The 20876-nt window shown below is 28.4% G+C and overlaps 1 protein-coding gene across 2 annotated transcripts; it reads right to left on the reverse strand.

Moving 5' to 3' along the window:
• Window positions 1-238: 238 nt before the first annotated feature.
• Ndc1 (Nuclear division cycle 1) lies at window positions 239-18141 on the reverse strand. 2 transcript variants are annotated; one of them, XM_043050624.3, is made up of 16 exons: window positions 17935-18141; window positions 17735-17855; window positions 16738-16839; window positions 11034-11202; window positions 9382-9505; window positions 9186-9294; window positions 7797-7845; window positions 6762-6888; window positions 6005-6097; window positions 5843-5924; window positions 3621-3749; window positions 2426-2487; window positions 2228-2348; window positions 1872-1972; window positions 1137-1291; window positions 239-480 (listed from the first exon to the last, which is right to left on the reverse strand). In XM_043050624.3, the coding sequence occupies exons 1-16, from the start codon at window positions 17950-17952 to the stop codon at window positions 414-416; spliced, it is 1629 nt and encodes a 542-aa protein (XP_042906558.1). In that variant the 5' UTR covers window positions 17953-18141; the 3' UTR covers window positions 239-413. The 2 variants fall into 2 exon arrangements, with proteins under 2 accessions (XP_042906558.1, XP_042906553.1); XM_043050619.3 differs by having other exon boundaries at window positions 3612-3749; window positions 17935-18088.
• Window positions 18142-20876: the final 2735 nt, after the last annotated feature.

Below are 20876 nucleotides of genomic sequence, written 5' to 3' on the forward strand. Positions count from 1 at the left end.
ATATGATTTACTGATTAAAAGTTCAATTGTTTTTAGTAAAAATATTTCTAATTTTGTATTTTTTTAAAAAAAACTGTTTACCTTATGTCACTAAATTTAGGAGAACTGTTTAAATCATTGCATTCTGATTTTGTTAATTTTTTTCAAAGAAATATACTTTTTGTCATTTAAAATGTCTAATAATTTTCATCTATACAATTCAAACAGAATAGTTTTATGTGTTTTTAAATAGTACAAATTTATTATACTTTGACCATTTATTTTAAAATATTTACAAAAAACAATAAAAGATCACATGTATTTATAAGTTTTACATGATTAAACACATAGTAGACATTACAGTTAAATTATTCAGTCATTAATTTAAATGAAATATCACATTTTTCAGAATCAAGGAATTTTTCCCACGGAATCTATATGTTCTTCCTATCAAGAAACCGTTGAAAATATCTATCATATTCATCTGGTAAATATATTCCCCTGTAAACATATGAAAAGTGAAACTAATTAATCCATTAATTCTTTTACTCCAGTATAATGTAACAATAACTAATGCATAGTTAAAAAATGTTTTTAAAATTATATGCAGATACCAAACATAAAACAAGGGTTTTCAATATGCATAAGATTTTGAGAATCAGATAAAAACACTAGATATGTTTATGGGCCACACTTCATAATTGATATTCTTAAAATTCTGCCAATTGAACTGAGTTAAAATCAGTTAATAATAAGATTAAAGTTTAAACATTGTTTTATTTGAAGCAAACAATTATTTTTAGTTTCACAGTAGCATAAATACTAAGTTTCCAGAAGCTATAAATCTGGCTTCGTAGTTCTTAAAATAATCCATAGACTAAAAGAAAACCACATAGTAGATGCACCAATTTTGCTAACGCATTGCACTGAATATATCACATTATTTATTTGAGGGCAAATCAGTAAAATTATTCATCAGAAGCAACAGAAATCTTTTAACGACTCTTCACAACCTCCTCATTTAAATATTTAATCAATTTTTAAAGAGATGCATTAACAGTTTGTTTAAACCAAAAATAATATTTTCTTATTGAAATTAACTGAAAAAGCTATGAATTGAAATTCAAAAAATTGAATTTATTTAAGTTTTTACGTACTTGACATCATCTTTAAATACAGTAGCAATCCGACTTAGGGAGCTATTGACAGCTGTTTTCAATGCTAGTCTCTGATGAATGTGTTCATATCGATCTTGAGGATCTCTCACATGTCTTTCAATTCCAATCGGATCAATAGGCAACTTTTCTTCAGCCTGAAATATGAATAGCAACAGTGCTTTGAAAACATCATAAGACATAATATAATGAAACGAATGGTAAAAAATACAAAGAATATATCAATACTTATACATCACAAATAATTAACATAGTTTATTGCAAAATAATCATAGCCACATCCTACAAATTGTTCTTAAGAACGATTTTTAAGACAATTTTTGTGTGCAATAAGGTACTTCTATGTATTGTGCTACAGCATAGTGGAAATTTTAGAAACTTGTCAAGTACCTATCTGGAAACAATACTAAAGAGCAGTTTGAAGTGCACAAAATGTATTCGTTGGAAAAAGGTTGGCTGATCACTATATTGCCCCCCCCCCCCCTGCAAGAACTAAGAATTTTATTTCAGAACTCCTTAGAATTAAAGTTATGATCACAAGTCATATTACAAATTAAGGGAAATTGGATTGAATGTAGGGTTTAGTGGCACAAAATCCAAAAGAGGACATGCTGGAATTAAGGGGTACATGTATTTGAAATCATTATTATAAAAACACTTCTGCATAGGTAAATAAGATAATCCTTAAAAATCGGAGAAGCAAATAAATAAAATTACCATTTTTAGATCTAACAGAAGACAGACTAGTTTTGGCAGCATCAGTTGCACAACACCATATTTATCTTCAACATATGATGCAGTAAGTAAATAACCAAGAGCTGGGGGAAAAATTACATTTTTAAGTATATATTTATAAATCAGAAACACAACACCCAAAAATAATTTTAATACAGCAAAAAATTGTAAACATATATAATTTTTTTTTAACTTTAAGTCAACGCTACAAGACACAGTGATAAGCGAAGCATAATTCATGGAGATTGAGATAACTAATCTTATTTTATACTTGAAATTAATAAATAAGATTCCTATTATGAAAATAAGTAGGAATAGATAGAAACTAAACAAGTTACCTTCAATCATCCATACTAAGTATTGTGAAGAGGAAAATATTTGTTTTATTTTAGTATTTGGCAATTCATCAAAAAAGTAACTGCAAATGACAGTAGGCCATCTCTGAAAACATGGGAATACCTAAAAAATATTGCAAGTCATTAAATATATATATATAAAATTATAAATACTAATAATTATTTAATTTCATTACCAACCTTCTTATTAACGTTTGTCAAAGGTTTAGTACCATACTGCTTAGCATAGGTTTGCTCAAGACCTGTTTTAGAAAACAATTTAAGATTAAAAACTCTACAAAGTTTTGATAAATAATACCAATGTGTTATTTCAAAATATAAAATAAAGTGCAATTAAAAATTTAAATATTTGTGCACTAAAAAATTATTGAACTAGACCTGTATCCTAAACTAAGATGAAATGTTCAATGAAAACAAAGGTAGAAGGAAATAGTTCCTTCTTTTAATTAGCAATCATTATCACTGTTAACAACATATAATTGGTTATCTATACACTAGGCACCAACAAGTTAGTAACATTATTGCATTTAGGCAGACAAAGACTGTATTTCCAATTTTACTTAAATTTATGAAGGATCTCTATCTTATTTTTTCAGAAATGTTTTGTACTCTAAAGAGTACATAAAATGAAGAATATTCTTTCATTTTTGAATTTGATACAAGAGACAGTAAATTAAGTACATAATTTTTAAAGCAGCAAAAATAAGTAGAAAAGAAAAAAAGAGGTAATCAAAAAATTCCTAAACAGTAATTATGAGAGTAATTTCTAAACAGTAAAATTAATTATGAGAGCACTGGCCACCTACAGCAGGGCAGTTTTGATTTCATATACAGCTACAATGATATCCAATATAACAACATCTCTCTCTAGTACAATAATTTTTGGTGTAAGAATGTCTATTGCTCAAGTTTGAATAAAATTCCATCCTGCACATAGGTGGAAACCACCCTGACTGTTTTTCTTCTAGGAAATGTCTTTATCTACTAAAAGTCAAGTTAAATGGACAATACAATAAACTGACACAAAGGAAATTCAATTTTGCTTGAATGTAATGAAATTCAACAAGTATTTTTTTTTTTAGACTAACTCAAATTTTACTTTCATTGAATTTAAATTATTGTTTCCTTTAGCTATTAACAATGCTATTTACTATAGATAGGTAAAGTTCAAAAATTTTTATAACATGTAATTATATGCATTTAGAGTAGTACATTCTTCAAAAGATTTATAAAAAAAACTCAATAAAAATTCATTTTGACAGGTGTTGGGTTGTCATTAATTCAATGATTTAAAAAGAAATATATTAATAATTTTTATGTGAAATATATAGACATATTAACTGGACAGTAAAAAAATTCTCAAAACCTTCTTTACTTGCAATATGCTCAGGTTTGCTTTCTTTCGCAGCGACATTCACAGCATAAGTATGCAACTTTTCAAGAAGAACTTTTAGCGACAGCTCGCACTCTTCAGAAATTGAATTCCATTGATATGGGTGTCCACCTGAAACAAAAACATAAAACTTTACTATAAAATCAGAATAAAAAATTATATCAATAACCCCGTTAAAAAAATGCTCTTTTAACAAAAATAATGTAACATTCATATAGTTTGTCTACGGAAAGAACTCCCACTGTCACAAAGTCTGAGGCCGTCTGCAGGGCAGTTTCTCTTCCCTCTAGGACAGGGATGGGCAAACTACGGCCCACGGATAGAATTTTAACTCGCCGATCCATGGCGAATATAAACAATAGACATTATACATCCATTTTCTTGTCTGCTTTATTTGAGGTTTCTTTTTGTTCTTTCTTTTTTAACACAGTTCTGATGACCTTTTTACTTTCTCTACTTTTGTTCTACAAAGTGGACAATTGATGGAAATAGTTAGCACAGACAGCTTCAATTGGTAAAATGTTGAAAGCAGAAGTTCTTTATAGAATAGCAGTAGATTGGCTCCAACGAGGGTCTGTCTTTCTCGAGGAGCAGACATATGGAATCTACTATAGGTGAATTGCAGTTCACATGTGGCAGACTGCACATTTTAAGCTCCAACGAGTGGATTTTTCTGCCGGCACGAGTTCTAACATTTATTAAGTATGGAAAAATTGCACACACGTCATTGTAAGTAATGGTGAAATTATCGCATTTATAAAATGGCTAGTGCTTCTTTGACTTATTTGTAAACCTTTTTAACCCCCATAAAAGCTACTAAAAATGCAAAATTGATTTAGAGTGCCATGCGTTCAATGATTAATGGACTTAGACAGATCTTCTTTGTCATATGAACAACTTGAATGTTAAGATGCAAGAGAAAAATCAATTCATCGATGATATCTGGGTCCATCTCAAAGCTTTTAAACTGAATCTTAATCTCTTTGCTCGGCAGCTATCTAAGAATGACTTGTTTTATTTCTCGAGGTTAAATTCAATACCCTCTGTAAATAAGGAAAAGCTTAGGAATTATGAAAGTGGCTTGAAAAAACTCTATTTTGAATTTGAAAGCAGATTTCAAGATTTCAGTGCCATTCAAACAGAATTAGATATTTTTACCATGCCTTTCAACATTATTGGGAAACAGTGAGGTCGGATTTGCTACTTGAATTAATTGAGTTGCAATCTAACAAACATCTTAAGCAGTTGTTTCAAAATATGCTAAAGTTTGAGTTTTACAAATTTTTACCAAAAGTTAGTTTCCAAAATTTAATCTCATGCCCAGAAAATCAGTGCTATGTTTGCTTCATCTTATGCATGTGAACAAGTATTTTCAACTATGAATCTTAGAATAAAAACAGTTTTAGAAGTACACTAATAGACAAGCATTTAGCCTCGTTCCTTAAAATAAGCACATCTCACTTTGAACCTCAATATAAGGAAATGAAATCGCAATTTCCTCCACCTCATTAAAACTTGTATATCGTAGTTTTTTTTTTTTTTTTTAGAAATTTTTACCTGGCCCACCAAACATTTTTTCTCGATCTTTGGCCCTCGACCAAAAAATTTTGCTCATCCCTGCTCTAGGGCTAACACGATATACCAGAGCCAAAACCTGTCTTAAACAATGACCCCACACCCATACTTGAAATAGTTATACCTCGTTACCATAGCCACCACCACGGGTCGTCCAGATGAATGGCTAGGGGAGTTCTTACTTTATACAAACTATAAATGACTTACATCTTTGATTATTTTAATCTAATGATCAGATTTACTGAAATCTGAAGCACAATATTTGCGTCTGAGCAGTTACAGATATTACCTACAAGGAGAATCCCCTTTCCATGTTTTTGCTCTCATCAATCACTATGATTGCTTCACTATCAATTTTGTTTCTTAGTGATAAACAGAATGTGACATCAAAAATAGTCAAATTTATGTATACAAGTATAACATTCCCAAGTATTTTATGCATTCTATTTATTTAAAAATTTTGCAATTTGATTAAGAAGTATCCAAGGTGTTGAATGGGTGACAAAAGAACCTACCTTCCAAAACTAGAATTATCTTAATTACACCTTAATTATAAACTTTAAAACTATATAAAGCTTCAATACTTAGTATTCATATGTCCTTATAGTATAACTGTCATTCTTACCCACCTGGATGACTGATATCAAAAATTTGAAGTCTTCTTTTCAGGTTGTGTTGAGCTAACAGTCTCAAGTCCATTACAGCCAAATACTTAAAATAAAATAAAAAACATTAAATGTGTGCTAATAATTAAAAAAAATTACACTGAAATAGTTGCTGAAAATTCTCACCTTTAAAATATCAGTTTCTGAACTTTGAATAGCTGTCGACAAACATTTGTTGTTTTTGTTCTTAGTGGGCATATCAATATTGAAACAGTATGGCTAGAAGAAAAATTAGAAAACATTTTGTATATAATTACTAAAATTTTTATAGATAATCTTTTACACTGTTGAAAACGCATAAAAACAAAATTTGCATTAATCTTAATAAAATAAAAAGCATTTAGAAATTACAAAAGTGTTAGCTTGACATTCTATGCGAAAAACGATTTTATTACAACTACATAATTTACAATATTGGAAATAAAAAAAAATCTTGAAATATAATGCTTAAGTTATATTTAAATTTCTTGTAGAATTCACAGTTTGCAACAAGTTAACAAGCAGGCTTGAAAGTTAAAGGGAGTTGTATATTTATTCATAATCTTATAAATAATGAAGAAACAGGTAAGTAATTAATAATGTGTAAGGAATAAACTGGAGAAAACGTGAAATATATGATTTAACCCTGTAAAGTCAATCCTAAACTCAATTTGCAGTAGGACATGGTTACTTCAAAGTACTTAAAACTAGTTTCTGTGTTATTCAATGAAAAGAAAAATATATCAACAGTGAAATTTTTATACAAATTTGTCCTAGCAGCTAGAGGATTAATAAAATTGAAATTAAAAGAAACAATTGAATACAATGAAATATTTGCAATATTATTTCAAAATATTTAAGGATTTCTTATAAAATCATTAAGAGATTCATTTTAATAGCTTACCTCAACAGCACAAGTATTGAAAATTAAAATATAAAGGCTCCAATTAAAGAAGATAACGATGCCAGACATCACAGATGCAAGAAACAGTTTAAAGCTGAATAAGCTGTACAGTATGTTTTCAACTGAACTATAAAATAAAAATTTCAATTGAGCTATAAAATAAATATTTCATTTGAACAATGAAATAAAATAAATTGAAAATAGCATTTTAAATGATAAATGCTTTTGTTTCATTTTTATCTTAAACTGGGATTTAAATTTATGCTGGAGTAAATTGAGCATACAAAGATCAAGAATATATAGTACTTCAATAATTACCATGATTCAGTACATAACTGTAATATCATATTACTACAACTTTTTTTGCATCGAGTAGGAAGAGAATAAAAATTTTAAAACATTAAAATTTATGCCTTTTTAGTATATGAGAGAAAATAAGTTAATTTTTGACAGATCTAGAACAAAAAATTTAAAAGGGGAATCAGTTTTAAAAGGAGAAGTGTTTATAGTGATACAAATAATCACTATGTATTTGGTCTAAAAAACAAAACTATATTCCTTTTTTTTAGTCTACTTAAATGCAGCCTTTAAGAAAATTTTACTTTAGTTTCACTGCTATTAATATAGGTCAAAATTACAGTTGAGGATAAAATGGCTCCCATCATTTAGGGCATAATTGTAATTTGTATTAGCCTCAATTAATGAGCTCAAGCTGAAATTTAAGCCCAGTGGTTAATCAAAAATGGATTGAAATATCTATTAACAAGAAATTTTATTTGGCAATAGTAATTTCACTTGTAGTGGTCAATTAACAATCGACTTGGATTGTCATCAACCATGGAGCTCCACTAAAGATTTCAAGGGTTCTTTACCTAGTAGGAAAAAAATCATAATAAAAAGAGAATAATTGTTCATGCAATGACTAGTTTACAGTTTACTGTAACTAAAGTGTAGAAGACTTTATAAGTTTTAATTAATACTTTTTGTTATATATTTCCACTTAAATTTCAAAATAGAATCAAAACTAATACTTACCTAAAATGCTGTTTTGAAAATATGAATATGTAGCTAGGTAAAAAGGAACCTACAAACATAAATTTCATGAAATACATGATATTTCCTAAGAGTAACATAACTGTTTAAACTAAAATTAGTGTGCTTTCAAATTATTAAATAAAAAATTAATGATATGATTTATTTGTTACATAAGCATCTAAGATATAAAAGCACATATATTTACTCTACACAGATAATTTTTTTTTTTTTTTTTTTTATAAATTGAAGCTAAATATTTTCTTAAAATGCTAAAGAAAATGTTTTTAGTCAAATATTACACAACCGATCATTGCTTTTGCATCTTTTACAAATATACCACAGTAATTTTAAAAAAAAAGCCTATTGTTTATCCATTTTCAGACAAACTATTTAAGGTACCAACCACACTTTTTGCTTGTCTACTTGAAAAACTGTAGTCATAAGTTAAAAAATTGTAGTCTGACATTTTTTAAGAATACTTCTAACAAAGCTAAAATAGAACATTATGGCAGCTCTATAAAATTTAAATAAGTACATTTTCAAAATTAACATCAAGTAAAGTAAATGTCATTAGACGTCATTTAAAATAATAAATAAATAGTATTGTAACTCTAATAAGAAAGAAGAAGGAAAATTAACTTGTTTAAGGATTAAATTTCCAAGTGATTAGTGTACAGGAGACAGTTCTGATTCAGCACTGAAGATTTCAGGTTTGACAACTATTAACATGATCCTAGTTCAAGAATCATTCTACCTCAACCATTAACTGTTTTGAATGCATGATTTGATACGTCAATAAGTTTCTCTATTGAGAATTATGATTGTTTTCCAAGCTTTAAAAAAAAAATTCTAATTTATCAATTTTTCTGATATACTAAAATAAAGCTAACTGAAAAAAAAAAAAAATGAGGATTATTAAGTGATGAAATTATTCTAAATATCTATAACTATTTTCTAGAAACAGTAATATGAGTATTTGGAATCAAAAGTCACATTTGAGACTAATATATTTAATTTTACATATAGCATGTTTAATGATAATTTTATTTATAGCATGATATTGTATTCCACAAGTAAAAGTATTAAAACATATTGTTTTTTCAACATGTTTTGCACAATCAATAGCATACTACATTGGTTAAGCTGAAACACAGCAAACATTCATGACATCATAGTTTAAGCAAGGCAAGAGAGACTAACCCATAAGTTCTAAGAAGGCGCAGATTTGAAAGCAACATTTTAATGAATAGTTTCAAAATGTAGAGGGTTTGAGTCAAAAAGGCAGAAATTTATTGCAAAAATCTAGTGCAGAAAAGTTAGTAGCGATGCAAAATAGTTTCATTATCAAGGTCAATAAATTTCACATGGGAAAAAAATTTAAATACTCACTGATCATGAAAAAAAGTAAATAGTTCCAAAGTAAGCTTTTCAAAATACAGGAGGCGGAATCCTTCAATAACTCAAAGGCTTGATTTTGTATGAATTGAAGTTTTGTTTTCTAAAAGAGGACCGAAATGAGATAAGGAAGGAAAGGAAAAAAAAAAACGCTTTATGCAAGACACTAAAAAAAATAAAAAATTATTACCTGTTCTAATGAGAACTTTAAAAGATATAAACAGCAGACAAAATATTTAAGGCTGAACATAAACCCAGAGAAACAACCATGCTGAATAACAAAGAAATATTCAAATTCAGTTTCAACCTGCAAACTATAAAAAAAAAAATATATTAATTTTAAAAACTTAGGCCAGTTTTTAAAAGACACAAAAAATTATTTGATTGCAATTTAAAAACAAAAATATTAACATCAATTTCCTATAGTTAAAATTACTACAATGAAAAGAAACTATAATAAAACTTTTCACCACTTGGGCTCATTACTACTTGTTACAATATTCCTTAAATGAGAACTAAAAAAGTGTTACTAATAAAATTATCATCCTTAATAAAACCATTGGATTTTAAAATCAGTAATTTTTTTAAATTAAATTTTTCAAAAACAGAATTAATTAATAAAATATATTCTAGCATGCTATATTAACTTTCAGTAGATAGTGACAGAATGTTATACAATCACTTACAAATTATAAATTCCTTTTTAAGACCCTATTAATGAGTTTATCTAACACGATACCTTGTATAAATGAAGAAATAAGCATACACATACTGAAAAGAAAACAGTGATTGTTCCATTCCTGTAGTGTAGCAATACTATTACCATATGTTTATAGGCTCTGATATGTTTGCAATGTTATTTCCTATATTTCAACTTCACTTTGGTTCATTTCTAAAGACATATCCTATTAATCTGTCAAGACTAATTGTAATCCAAGCTTTTAATTTTCAGCTAGAAATTTAAATTAAATTTTTTAGGTGGAAAAAATGATCTTAACATGTCACCCATAAATCACAGATGGAAAAAAATATCACTATTATTGGCCAATTTTTAAGATCTCTTTTGGTTTTCAAATGCCTACGAAACATATATTTTGTCTTTTTTACAATGAAACATAGAAAACAATATTTAAATATACCATACATTGTGGTGTATAACTCGACCCTCTAATTTTGATTATGAGGTGGCAAATTTCTGTTATTCCGGGTGTATAATTTGTCTGTTGAAAAATACAAAGATAAAAATTTCTAAAATTGAAAAATATAAAGAAACAAATTTATTAGATTTAGAGAAATTTCTCAAAACAAAAATATTTCACATCAAAACCCCTTCAAAAACAGGACATTTTTGGGCTGCTCTTATAGATGTCATGTATCAAATGAAAAATCAACTTATACTATTAGTATTACTACCTAAATTTAAATAATAATAATATTTGCAGGAAATTTTTTTTATGTTACTTTTTGTATTCGTCTAAACTATACTAAACAAAGATTAAACCATTCACCATAATTCATTTTAGTCAAAGGCTAAAAAAAGAAACCAGGACTCTACAAAATCTAAATGGCACTGGGAATTGAGGAAAATTTTGTTCACTCAGTGTTCACAATAAATTCAAATCAGTGTTTCAACTAAAAAAAATATTTAAAATAGAAGAGGGGTTATTTTATGAATTGTTGTTCAATAGAACTTCAATCGTGAAAGATAAGCATTAGTGAAGAGGATACAGTTACCAATACTTATAGACTTATCATTCAAATTCCAGACGACAATTATGTCATTTGTAATGACAACCTTGAATTAAAACTTACATGTTTTTAATTGAATAAAGTTTGACTTACCAACTTCCAAGTATTGATGTTTTCTCAGGGTCAAAACTGTGGGAAAGTCCAACAAAGCAAAAACTAACTACTACTCCTAATCCCGAAGTTACTATAAAATGCTGTAGATATCTGGGACTCAAAATGTGACAAATTTTTTGAAATCTTGTTGTTGGTATATGCTTTTGAACTAAGAATGAATAAACAAGAAAAGAAAATATAATATTATTAAGTAAGAGGAAATATAATTAACAAAGTTGAAATCAAGAGACATTTTTAGATTAAAATATTATATGAGAAAAAAAATTTACTGATAATTTTTTATAATGAAATACGGATTATTTTAAAACATGTTTTTCAACTTCAATAATATCTATATAAAATGGTTATAATTTTTTTAAGGTCTTCACTAATGAGGAACGTTTTATCTTTAAATGAAATTTTTTGGAACACAAAAATGTTTTTTTTTCAGGAAATGTTAACATTTCCAGTAAAAATTATTATATATATTAAATAATTAAAAAAACATGTTTAATAAACTTAAACATTATTACAAGATGTTTTATTTTTATTTATTTTCTTTTCAACATAAAAGTTGTTATTTGTAAGGAGTTTTTGATTCAATTCTTCACGATGAGAGTTCCACACCTTAAAAACTGAACCGTTGTGGCCATTTAAAGTAAATTATAGAATTACATTAAATAAAAAGTATTTTAGTCTGATCAGCTCAAAGAAATGTCATTGGTTTCAACCAACTTTATTTAAATAAGAGAGAAATTATTTTATGGGGAAGAGTATATTGGTTAAATTTAAATGTAATAATTCTCCTCAATTTTAATTTAGAATGACATATATTTACTTATTTTCAATAAATAATAATACATAATACGGAAATAATTCAGCTATAGGAAAATGGGAACAAAATTTCAATGTTCAGAGTACATTAATAATGGAGTTTTAGCATAAACACTCTCAAGACAAAGATAGAAAAAGGAAAAGAAGTCACACTCTCTGCATACGTAACTAATATGGGAAACTGATCAGTACAGTATGCTATACGATAAAAACAACTCACAAGGAGAACAACATGCTCAGATTCAGCAAAAGGTCACATGTATATTGTACAACCATTCCGGTATGCGCATAAAAAGCAAGGTACAGTCAGGAGTAGGACTGGGCGATACTGGAAATTATATATCGTGATGCATCGTCAGTTTTGCATCGCGATATAGTATTTTTGAATTTCATTTACTTGTAAGGCACAGAAAGTCAGATTTCTATCAAAACATCATACTCAGATTAATTTAAATCAATTTATAAATTTCAAGATATATATGTTTTGCTTAAGTATATTAAATAAATTGACTACAATGTACAAATCTTACTTAAAATATTTATTGAAATGTTTGTTTAGAAATTCATAATGGGCGTAAAACAAAGTGTTAAAAACTTTTTATAAAGCATTTTTCACAAATTAATATTTTCTTGTACTATTATGCATAAATTATTACATAATTATTAAGTTCGATCGTAATGTTCAATTTCTAAATGAAACATTAAAATTTATTTGTATGTTTAAAGCAAAGTGCTAAATAAATTTTAGAAAAAAAAATGCTTTTAAAACACTATTTTTTATTATTATCATTTCAGTTATTATAGTTCTATTATAGTTCATTTACGTCACACTAGAGCTGCACAATGGGCTATTGGCGACGGTCTGGGAAACATCCCTGAGGATGATCCGAAGACATGGCATCACAATTTTGATCCTCTGCAGATGGGATGGCACCCCCGCTTCGGTAGCTCGACGACCTGCACGCGATGTCGAGCACTTTACGGTAGAACAGTTTAACGAGGACCCATACCGCACACCCTCGGTCCCTGATCCAGACTGATCCAAGTGATCACTCTCCCGCACACTGACCACAGCCAGTGATGCTTGACTTCGGTGATCTGCAGGGAACCATGTCTTAACGATCAGTCCACTGCGGGACCTTATCATTTCAGATAAATAATTAAATTAAGTTAAATAATGACCGAAAAACAAAGTAAGATTTAATTTCTTAAAAATAAAAAAATTGTGATATTCTGTAATATATTTAGCTAATTAACAAATAATATGAAAAGAATATTTTTTTAAAAAATTATTCATCATCATATCTGGCTAGACAGCCCAGGGTGGGCCAGTGCCTTCTTTTGAAATCGAATCCACTTCTCTCTACTTTTGACACTTGTTCGCCAGTTTTTCTCCTTTAGAGTAAGGAAATCAGTCTCAACTAAATCCAACCATCTCAGCCTGGGTCTACCTCTTTTCCTGTTCGTTAGGGGTTTGTGTAACAGGATTTTTTTTAAATTTGAGTCATCATTCCTTCTGAAAATGTGAGCTGCCCAGTTCATTCGATGTATTTTAATGAATTTCACAATATCTGGGTCTCTGTAGATTTTATACAGTTCAGTATTATATCGTCTTCTCCAGGATTATACTCTATAGGAAATTATTATACTCTCTAATAAAACGAAGTGCTAAATGATTTTAAAAAATGAATAAAATACGCAAACCTTTCAAATTTTTTTGTATAAACAAAGTTGATTGACTTATGTCCAAATCCAAATGACAAAAATAAATTTTGTTTTAACTTCTAACTTCTTTTGTTTTAATCAAAAAATAAAAACAACAAGATTTATAAATTTAAAATCAGTAATAAAAACTCATTAAATTATTAGAAGTTTCATCCAAAAAGTTTTTAATAAATTAAAAGAAAGTAAAAAAAATAACCTAACAAATTCAATTCTTTATGGGCGCCTAAATTAGATTGCCGATAATTTCCACATTTAAAAAGTTTTTTTTTTAAAAAAAAACTTATCTAATTAATGAAGAAACTCTTCTTTATATTTCCTTTTCAATAATAGATTGCCTTCAGAACAAGGTAACATCGGCGATCACGAAGTTAGTCCCACTGAAAATAATCTACAAGAAAAGTCGCGACAAAGAAAAAAAAAGCTAAGAGGTGCGAAAAGGAACATGCGATATAGCGATATGTGTTCTCAAAACTCTGATTCTGATTCTACAGCTCACCAATCAAGGCCATTTCAACATAACGAACATCGTCTTCCACAGCGCGAGTCGACATCGGAACGTAAGAGAAGAGTCTTATATCGCTATATCGTTATCTTATATCCTTGCCAGGGTTGGATTTTTGACGTCAAAAAGTGGTTTTTGACATGACAAGGGTATAATACTGGTTTAAACCGTCAAAAACTGAAGTTTGCCAAGAAAATATATAAACTTCAAAACTACCAACAGTTGCCATGCATTATATGGAAATTTAATTATACTATAGGTAATCAGCAGGTTTTAAAATATTTTTTTATTAAAATTAAGGTAAAATAACAGATTTAAAATCTCAGAAATTTATATTCAAATGCATGTGCAGAAAAATTTTGCACAAAAATTGTTTAAATATTTATATTTTGAAAAAAAAAATTTTTTTTTGATATTTAAGAAAATTAAAAGTTTATTACCATGCATTTTTGGCATATAAGGAACATTTAACTAATATTTATAGTTATAAGGAACTTACAAGTTATGTTGTATAAATACAAACTTGATACAAGCGTATAAAAAAAAAATTTAATGTTAGACTGAATATCTTTATTATCCAGTATGTTAATTTGAATTTAAAAGTAGTTATATTTATGAATAATGATAAATATAATTCATATTGTTTATTATATTTATTTATAATAATTACACTTATCATTTTAAAACAATTTTCATCTCTTAATTTTTTTTTCTCCACTTGTATTAAGAATACAAATAATGTATATCTTGAAAGTAAGAAGTAATTATTCAACAGCTGAATATTTCGATATTCAACAAAACTATATAGTATTCAGCAAAATGAAATTCACAAGTATTTGGATAAACTAAATTTTCAGCATAGTAAATGAATAGGCTGAATATACTGTCAATCGACACTAACTTCTCTGTGTATTTAACAGAAAGCACTTAAATTTGTATTGTCTTATGTTAACTATGAATTAAAAAAAATTTAAGATTTAAAATTCAGAATTACTGATTTTTCTGAAAAACTAACAACCAATCACAAAAGTCAAACGAAACAGAAGAACATTACAGTCACTGATCCATGAAATATGTAAACAAATTATTATGGAAATTTTTTAATTACTCTAATTAAATACATAATTTTAAAAATTAGAACATGCATCACATTACATAATCAAAAGGAAAATGATGGAAGTAGAAATTTAATTCAAAATTCAATAGTCTAGTTCATTTGCTCCTTGCAGCATACGGTAGCACATAACTAGTTTTGAACATTTTTCCACCACCAAACAAAGTATGTTGAAAGCGGTTCACTAATCCCCCTCCCCCCAGTTTACTTTAGAAGAGCTAAAAATAGACAAAAATTCCCTGATTGTGAATGTTGCATGTGCCCAACCTGTTTAAAAGATTTTTCTTTAAAAGATGTCTAATGTACAAAACTGCTAATGTTTATCTTTAAAAATGTCTAATTTTTAGTATTATCTATATTATACACTAAATTTGGTTTTAAATAAATTTCTTAATAATATCACTGCAGATTTTCAATAACACATGAAAATGAAAACATAATATTACAAAAGATGTGAGCTTTCAAAAGTACAAGATTTTGGTTACTATTCAAAATATAAGTGTTTCTTCAAAATTTTAAATTTATGTTTTCTAGAACATATTTAGAAACATTATCCTTTATAAAAAAAATAGATAAATTTTATGTATTAATTAAATTTCACATATAAATATAGGTTTTTGACATTTTCGACATTTTTGACAGTGAGGTTTTTGACGTGACAGTTTAAACCATGGTTTAAACCGTCAAAAACCTGCCAACCCTGATCCTTGCGTGTCTTATATCGCTATATCGTTTTGCGCTCGTTGTCTTCACTCGACGGCTTAAATCAGATTTCTGATGCATTGCCTTGAATGAAAGTCGCTGTATCGTCTTGCCGATATATGCGTTAAATCGATATGTCTCGATACATCGATTTATAGCCCAGTCCTAGTCAGGAGGTATGCTAGATGAATAGTTGTTAGGTATGCTGCCTCCTGTGAATCCCTATTTTATTCTTTCAATCTAGCTGAAAATGTGCTCAGGCATAATCAAGATGGATGACATAAATAAATTCGTAAATAAGTATTTTAATAACAGTACTGTTTATAAAAAGTGCAAAAATTTAAGAATAGACCAACCATCCATTAATAAAATAAAAATTTTCTTCTCACAAACCCTAGTAATGGTTAAAGGAAAAGATGGGTGAAAACTCATTGCAAAATGAGCTTCTGATGCTGTACCCTTCACTGTAGTTTCTTCCTTTATATCCAGAGATTGTACTAATCCTTAGGAACCAGTTCACATTATGTCTGTGGTAGCTGAATTTCTTTGCCTATGTGTAATCTTTATAAAATATGAACATAAGAACAAGAAGGAAATAAAAAAGATTGGAGAACGAGCAAATATGCGTCATGCTACCTACATCAAGCTTTGAAAGATAAAAATAGGGGGAAAAAAGGGATTCATTTATAGATCTATCACAAAATCCCTGTTACTTGGTGTATATTAATTTTCCTTAAAATTTGAAATGTTTAACCAATTCAAATAAGTGAAGAGAAAACTAAAAAATAAACAATATGTATTAAATAATTTAATTAAAAGAAACCTACCAGAATAATATTGCATATTCAAAACACCAAATAATACAGTTGATAAGCAAAGTATAACTTGATATAATAGTGTCTTCCAATGAATTAAATAAAACAGCCAATCTAAAGAAAAAACATAGAAATTATATAATTCAAATGCAAAGTATCAAAAGAACATTAAATTTTCTTAACAATATGACAGTTTGAAATAATGACAGTAAATATGACAGTTTGTACATGATTTTTTTTTCATTTTATATTATATTAGAAAATTAATGAAAATAGCAATCAGATTCAAGACTAAGCAATTTTTAACGTGAATTAATATCTTTACTTAAAAAAAAGTTGCTATGTCGAAAGTAATATGTATAATTATAAAAAATAGAAAGTCTCAAATTCCGAATGGTCAAGATTTCAGCAAGTCCAGAAAAATGGATTTTTTTCTGATAATAGGTGTTACGATAAACAAGCATAAAATGTGTTACTCAATAAAAAAAAAATATCAAATAATGATGTTCTTTTCAAACACGATTAATATTCAGATTAAGTTATATTTAAAGTTCTCTTTTCTCACTTAAATTTGTTTTTCTCTAACTGTTCATTTTTTAAAAACTCTTTTAGTGTGCTCTTTTAAGAGGAAAAAGTATTTGGGTATAAAAAATAGCAAGAAAATTTGTTTATTTTTATTTACTGAAAAAGGAAAACAAATTATTTTTATTGTAAGAAAAGTGTAGGAAACATAAGACATTCCTAGTAAGCTGACATGTGGATATAAAACTTAGTACAATGAATTTAATCCCTAAAAAAATTTCTAGGTGCCAAATGGATAGTTAATTATTCATTTGCCAAATGGATAGTTTAATATCCATTTGGGCACCTCGGCGATAGCACTTGGCGCAACAAAATACAATAAGGAAATATCCTTTAAATCAATCTAATAAACTAATACATGCTAAAAAAAATAAGCGGATCTACTAAAAATACAAAGCAGCAATTAAAATTGAAATCTATTAATTACCGATAATTCCCGTAAATGGATTCCATGATATGCTTTTCATAAGCAAGAATAAAAATGAAATATAGATGGCCTGTATAATGACAACCCAGAAAAAGCTTCGAATAATTCTGGGAAATATAACCTGAAAAAACAATAATAAAGACAATATTAATAATTTTAACAAATAATGATATCTTCTATATGAAAGCAAATTGAGGTACCTCAGTAGCAAACCACATCTTTAGAAATTAAAATTAACAAAAACTGAAACAATTTATTACAGAAAAGAAATTTCGAAAGAAGTAAATAAATATTTCTCCTTTCCCGCAAAATTGTTTTGATGTTGCCACTTTCAGAAACTGCAATAATTTTAAATTAACAACTTCCTACAAACTGACGTCAGATTAAGGTGTGTGCATGGCCGGTGAAATAGGATGGTCAAACCGGACGTTCGCCCAACAGCGGCAGTTTAGAGCATTGCCGAACGAGGCCCAGATTTAATATTTTCTAAATAATTAATATTTTCTTTTTTGAAAATATTGTTCGTTTGTAAAATATTGCTGTGGGTTTTTATTTTTTAAATGATTAATTTAAGATTAATTTTCTTTATATCTAAAGTACCCTATGTAAAAGTTTTACTTAAAGATGGAAAGGCCTTTTGCAGAGAAGCCACTTTTTTGACATTTGAGTTCCACATTTTCCAAGAAGGATCTCTTACATATTGCACAAAACCATTGCTCTGACCATTGTGCAAAAAAAAAGTTTCGTGTTTGAAGTTTCACGTTTAAGTTTCATTGCTTCAAGATCAGTGAATAAATATCTTAACAACGAGTCCTCAATGCTGCAAAAATAAATTTTAACAAAATTGCGATATATTGGTAGAGAAGAACGCTCTTTTTTAGCAGCAAATGAGAAGCAAAATTTCCCAAAGGAAAACGCAGAAGAAATTGAAAAGACTACTCAGAACATTGGTAAATCATTCGGAAACAGAACGCGTCCAACATTTGGAGAACAATTTCTCAATAATTTTTTCCTTTCCGTTATCAACAAGCACACAACTGATAACTTCTGATTTTAGGATCGCTTACTGTTAAAGATGTGTGTATTAAGGCAAAATAAATTTATTTTGCTTTCAATTAATTATAAATTAAAGGGAAGTTAGTTCATTCCACATTGCTTACTTCATTCGAATGAATAAATGTGATTTTATAAAGTGCAAAAGTGTAATAGTTATAGAATATTCTTCTTCTTCATAGAATAATATACATTTCTGTATCTATATAATACGGAGAACAACAATAAAGAATCACCCGAATTACTTGAAATAGTATCATTTGCGTTGATTATTAATAAATTTTTTATCGTTTTCTTAGCAAGTATTTTTTTTAAATTTTGAATGCTTAATTTAAACTAGAATTCAGCTATTTTGTTATTCAGTTATGAGCTTATTTAACTTAAAATTAAATAAGCTCATTGCGTTTAAGTTAGTGAAATTCATATCGAGATCTTACAATTATAAAATTTTATTGTGTGGTATGTCATCCTAAATTAATGAAGAGATAATCTATAATCTATGTATATATTATTTATGAATGCACTTTTCAAACGAAGAACATTTCAATTTGGAATTCCCCGGATATATATAACAGGTAAGTGTTATGTTTTATATAATAATAAAAAGTTTACTTGCAAATAATTTTTGTCTAATTTGATGATAATTCTCTTCTGAATAATTTTCTACGTCAGATTAAGAACTTTAAGACTAAAAAAAATATAATAAAAAAAGCAATATGAAAATATTTTATAACAATGTAAGGGATTTTTAGAATCGTTTTTTCTTTATCGTAAACATTCCTTATTTTACGTTTTTTAGTTTATAAATAATGATTTTTTATTGAAACTTCGAAAAACTTTTGTTTTTTGCAAAATTAAATGTTGTAACACTAAGTGTTTCTGTATATTTTAATATTTGAAGTAATATGATTCTTCAGAAAAGTATGGAATATGAAGTTTAAATCGACCCTTCATATTAGATCATTAAATTTAATTGTTGTTGTTGTTGTTAATTTACGTCGCACTAGAGCTGCACAATGGGCTATTGGCGACGGTCTGGGAAACATCCCGGAGGATGATCCGAAGACATGCCATCACAATTTTGATCCTCTGCGGAGGCGATGGCACCCCCGCTTACGACCTGCGCGCGAAGTCGAGCACTTTACGGTAGCATAGTTTAACGAGGACCAATACCGCACACCCTCGGTCCCTACGCAGACTGATCCAAGTGGTCACCCACCCGCACACTGACCGTAGCCAGTGATGCTTGACTTCGGTGATCTGCTGGGAACCGTGTCTTCACGATCAGTTCACTGCGGGACTTAAATTTAATAGATTGATTTCGCAGGCATTAGATTTTAACTCTAATAAGAAGACACATATTTTTTCTGTTTATTTACAAATATTTTTCCGCATGTTTTGGATGTTCCTTCTCTAAAAAAAAGCAATTCCATTTTATATTCGCTTGCATGAGAAAGAATATCAAACATTTTTCTTTCTTAAATTTAATAAGACACAATAAGGAAGGAAGATTACCATGCTACATTGAAGAAATGCAACTGATATTCGTGTTGTTTTGCTAGTAGTCATTCGTCTCAAATAACAACGCCCGCAATAGGTCTTTGCTTTCGCGAATAACTATCGTTAACACGCCAGGCAAAACTTGTGATTTTTTTTTTGGGGGGGGGGAGCACCCCCGATTTCTTGGGGGGGGGTCCCCTCAAGCTGCGAGTATCCAAGAAATTCGAATCCAAGAATCTCTCTCCTGTAAAACTGTTTCGCTGCTTACATCCACTTCATGCAGGGTAGCGAAGAAAAAAATATTTTTACTTTATCTCTATTTTACCCTTAGGGAAAATGGGTGTTGTTCTAAATCTTTCATGTCCACGCACTTCTTGACTAGATCAAATTTAACTTATAGACTCAAATACGGAGTCCTAAGAGTCATAAAATATCAGGCTAACATATAAACTTTAAATAAAAAAAGAAACCCAAAATCAAATGAAAAAAAAGCAGACGATAATTTAGGAGCTACTTTGAGTTGATCGTTTCCCAGACTGAGTATTTTTTTTTCCACCTGCGTGTATTTTTGATGTTTTTATACAATATA

Source organism: Parasteatoda tepidariorum, chromosome 6 (genome assembly GCF_982258835.1).
Source record: "Parasteatoda tepidariorum strain Cologne lab strain chromosome 6, Ptep-v5.0, whole genome shotgun sequence".
In the NCBI taxonomy this organism is placed as follows: Eukaryota; Metazoa; Arthropoda; class Arachnida; order Araneae; family Theridiidae; genus Parasteatoda; species Parasteatoda tepidariorum.

Bases quoted from the DNA above. Each gene is read 5' to 3' on its own strand.
- Ndc1 (XM_043050619.3), bottom strand. The intron at 11,203-16,737 runs GTAGGTTTCTTT...ATTCATTCTTAG, and splicing joins GAATATGCAATATTATTCTG to TTCAAAAGCATATACCAACA. The intron at 481-1,136 runs GTACGTAAAAAC...ATATGTTTACAG, and splicing joins GTATTTAAAGATGATGTCAA to GGGAATATATTTACCAGATG.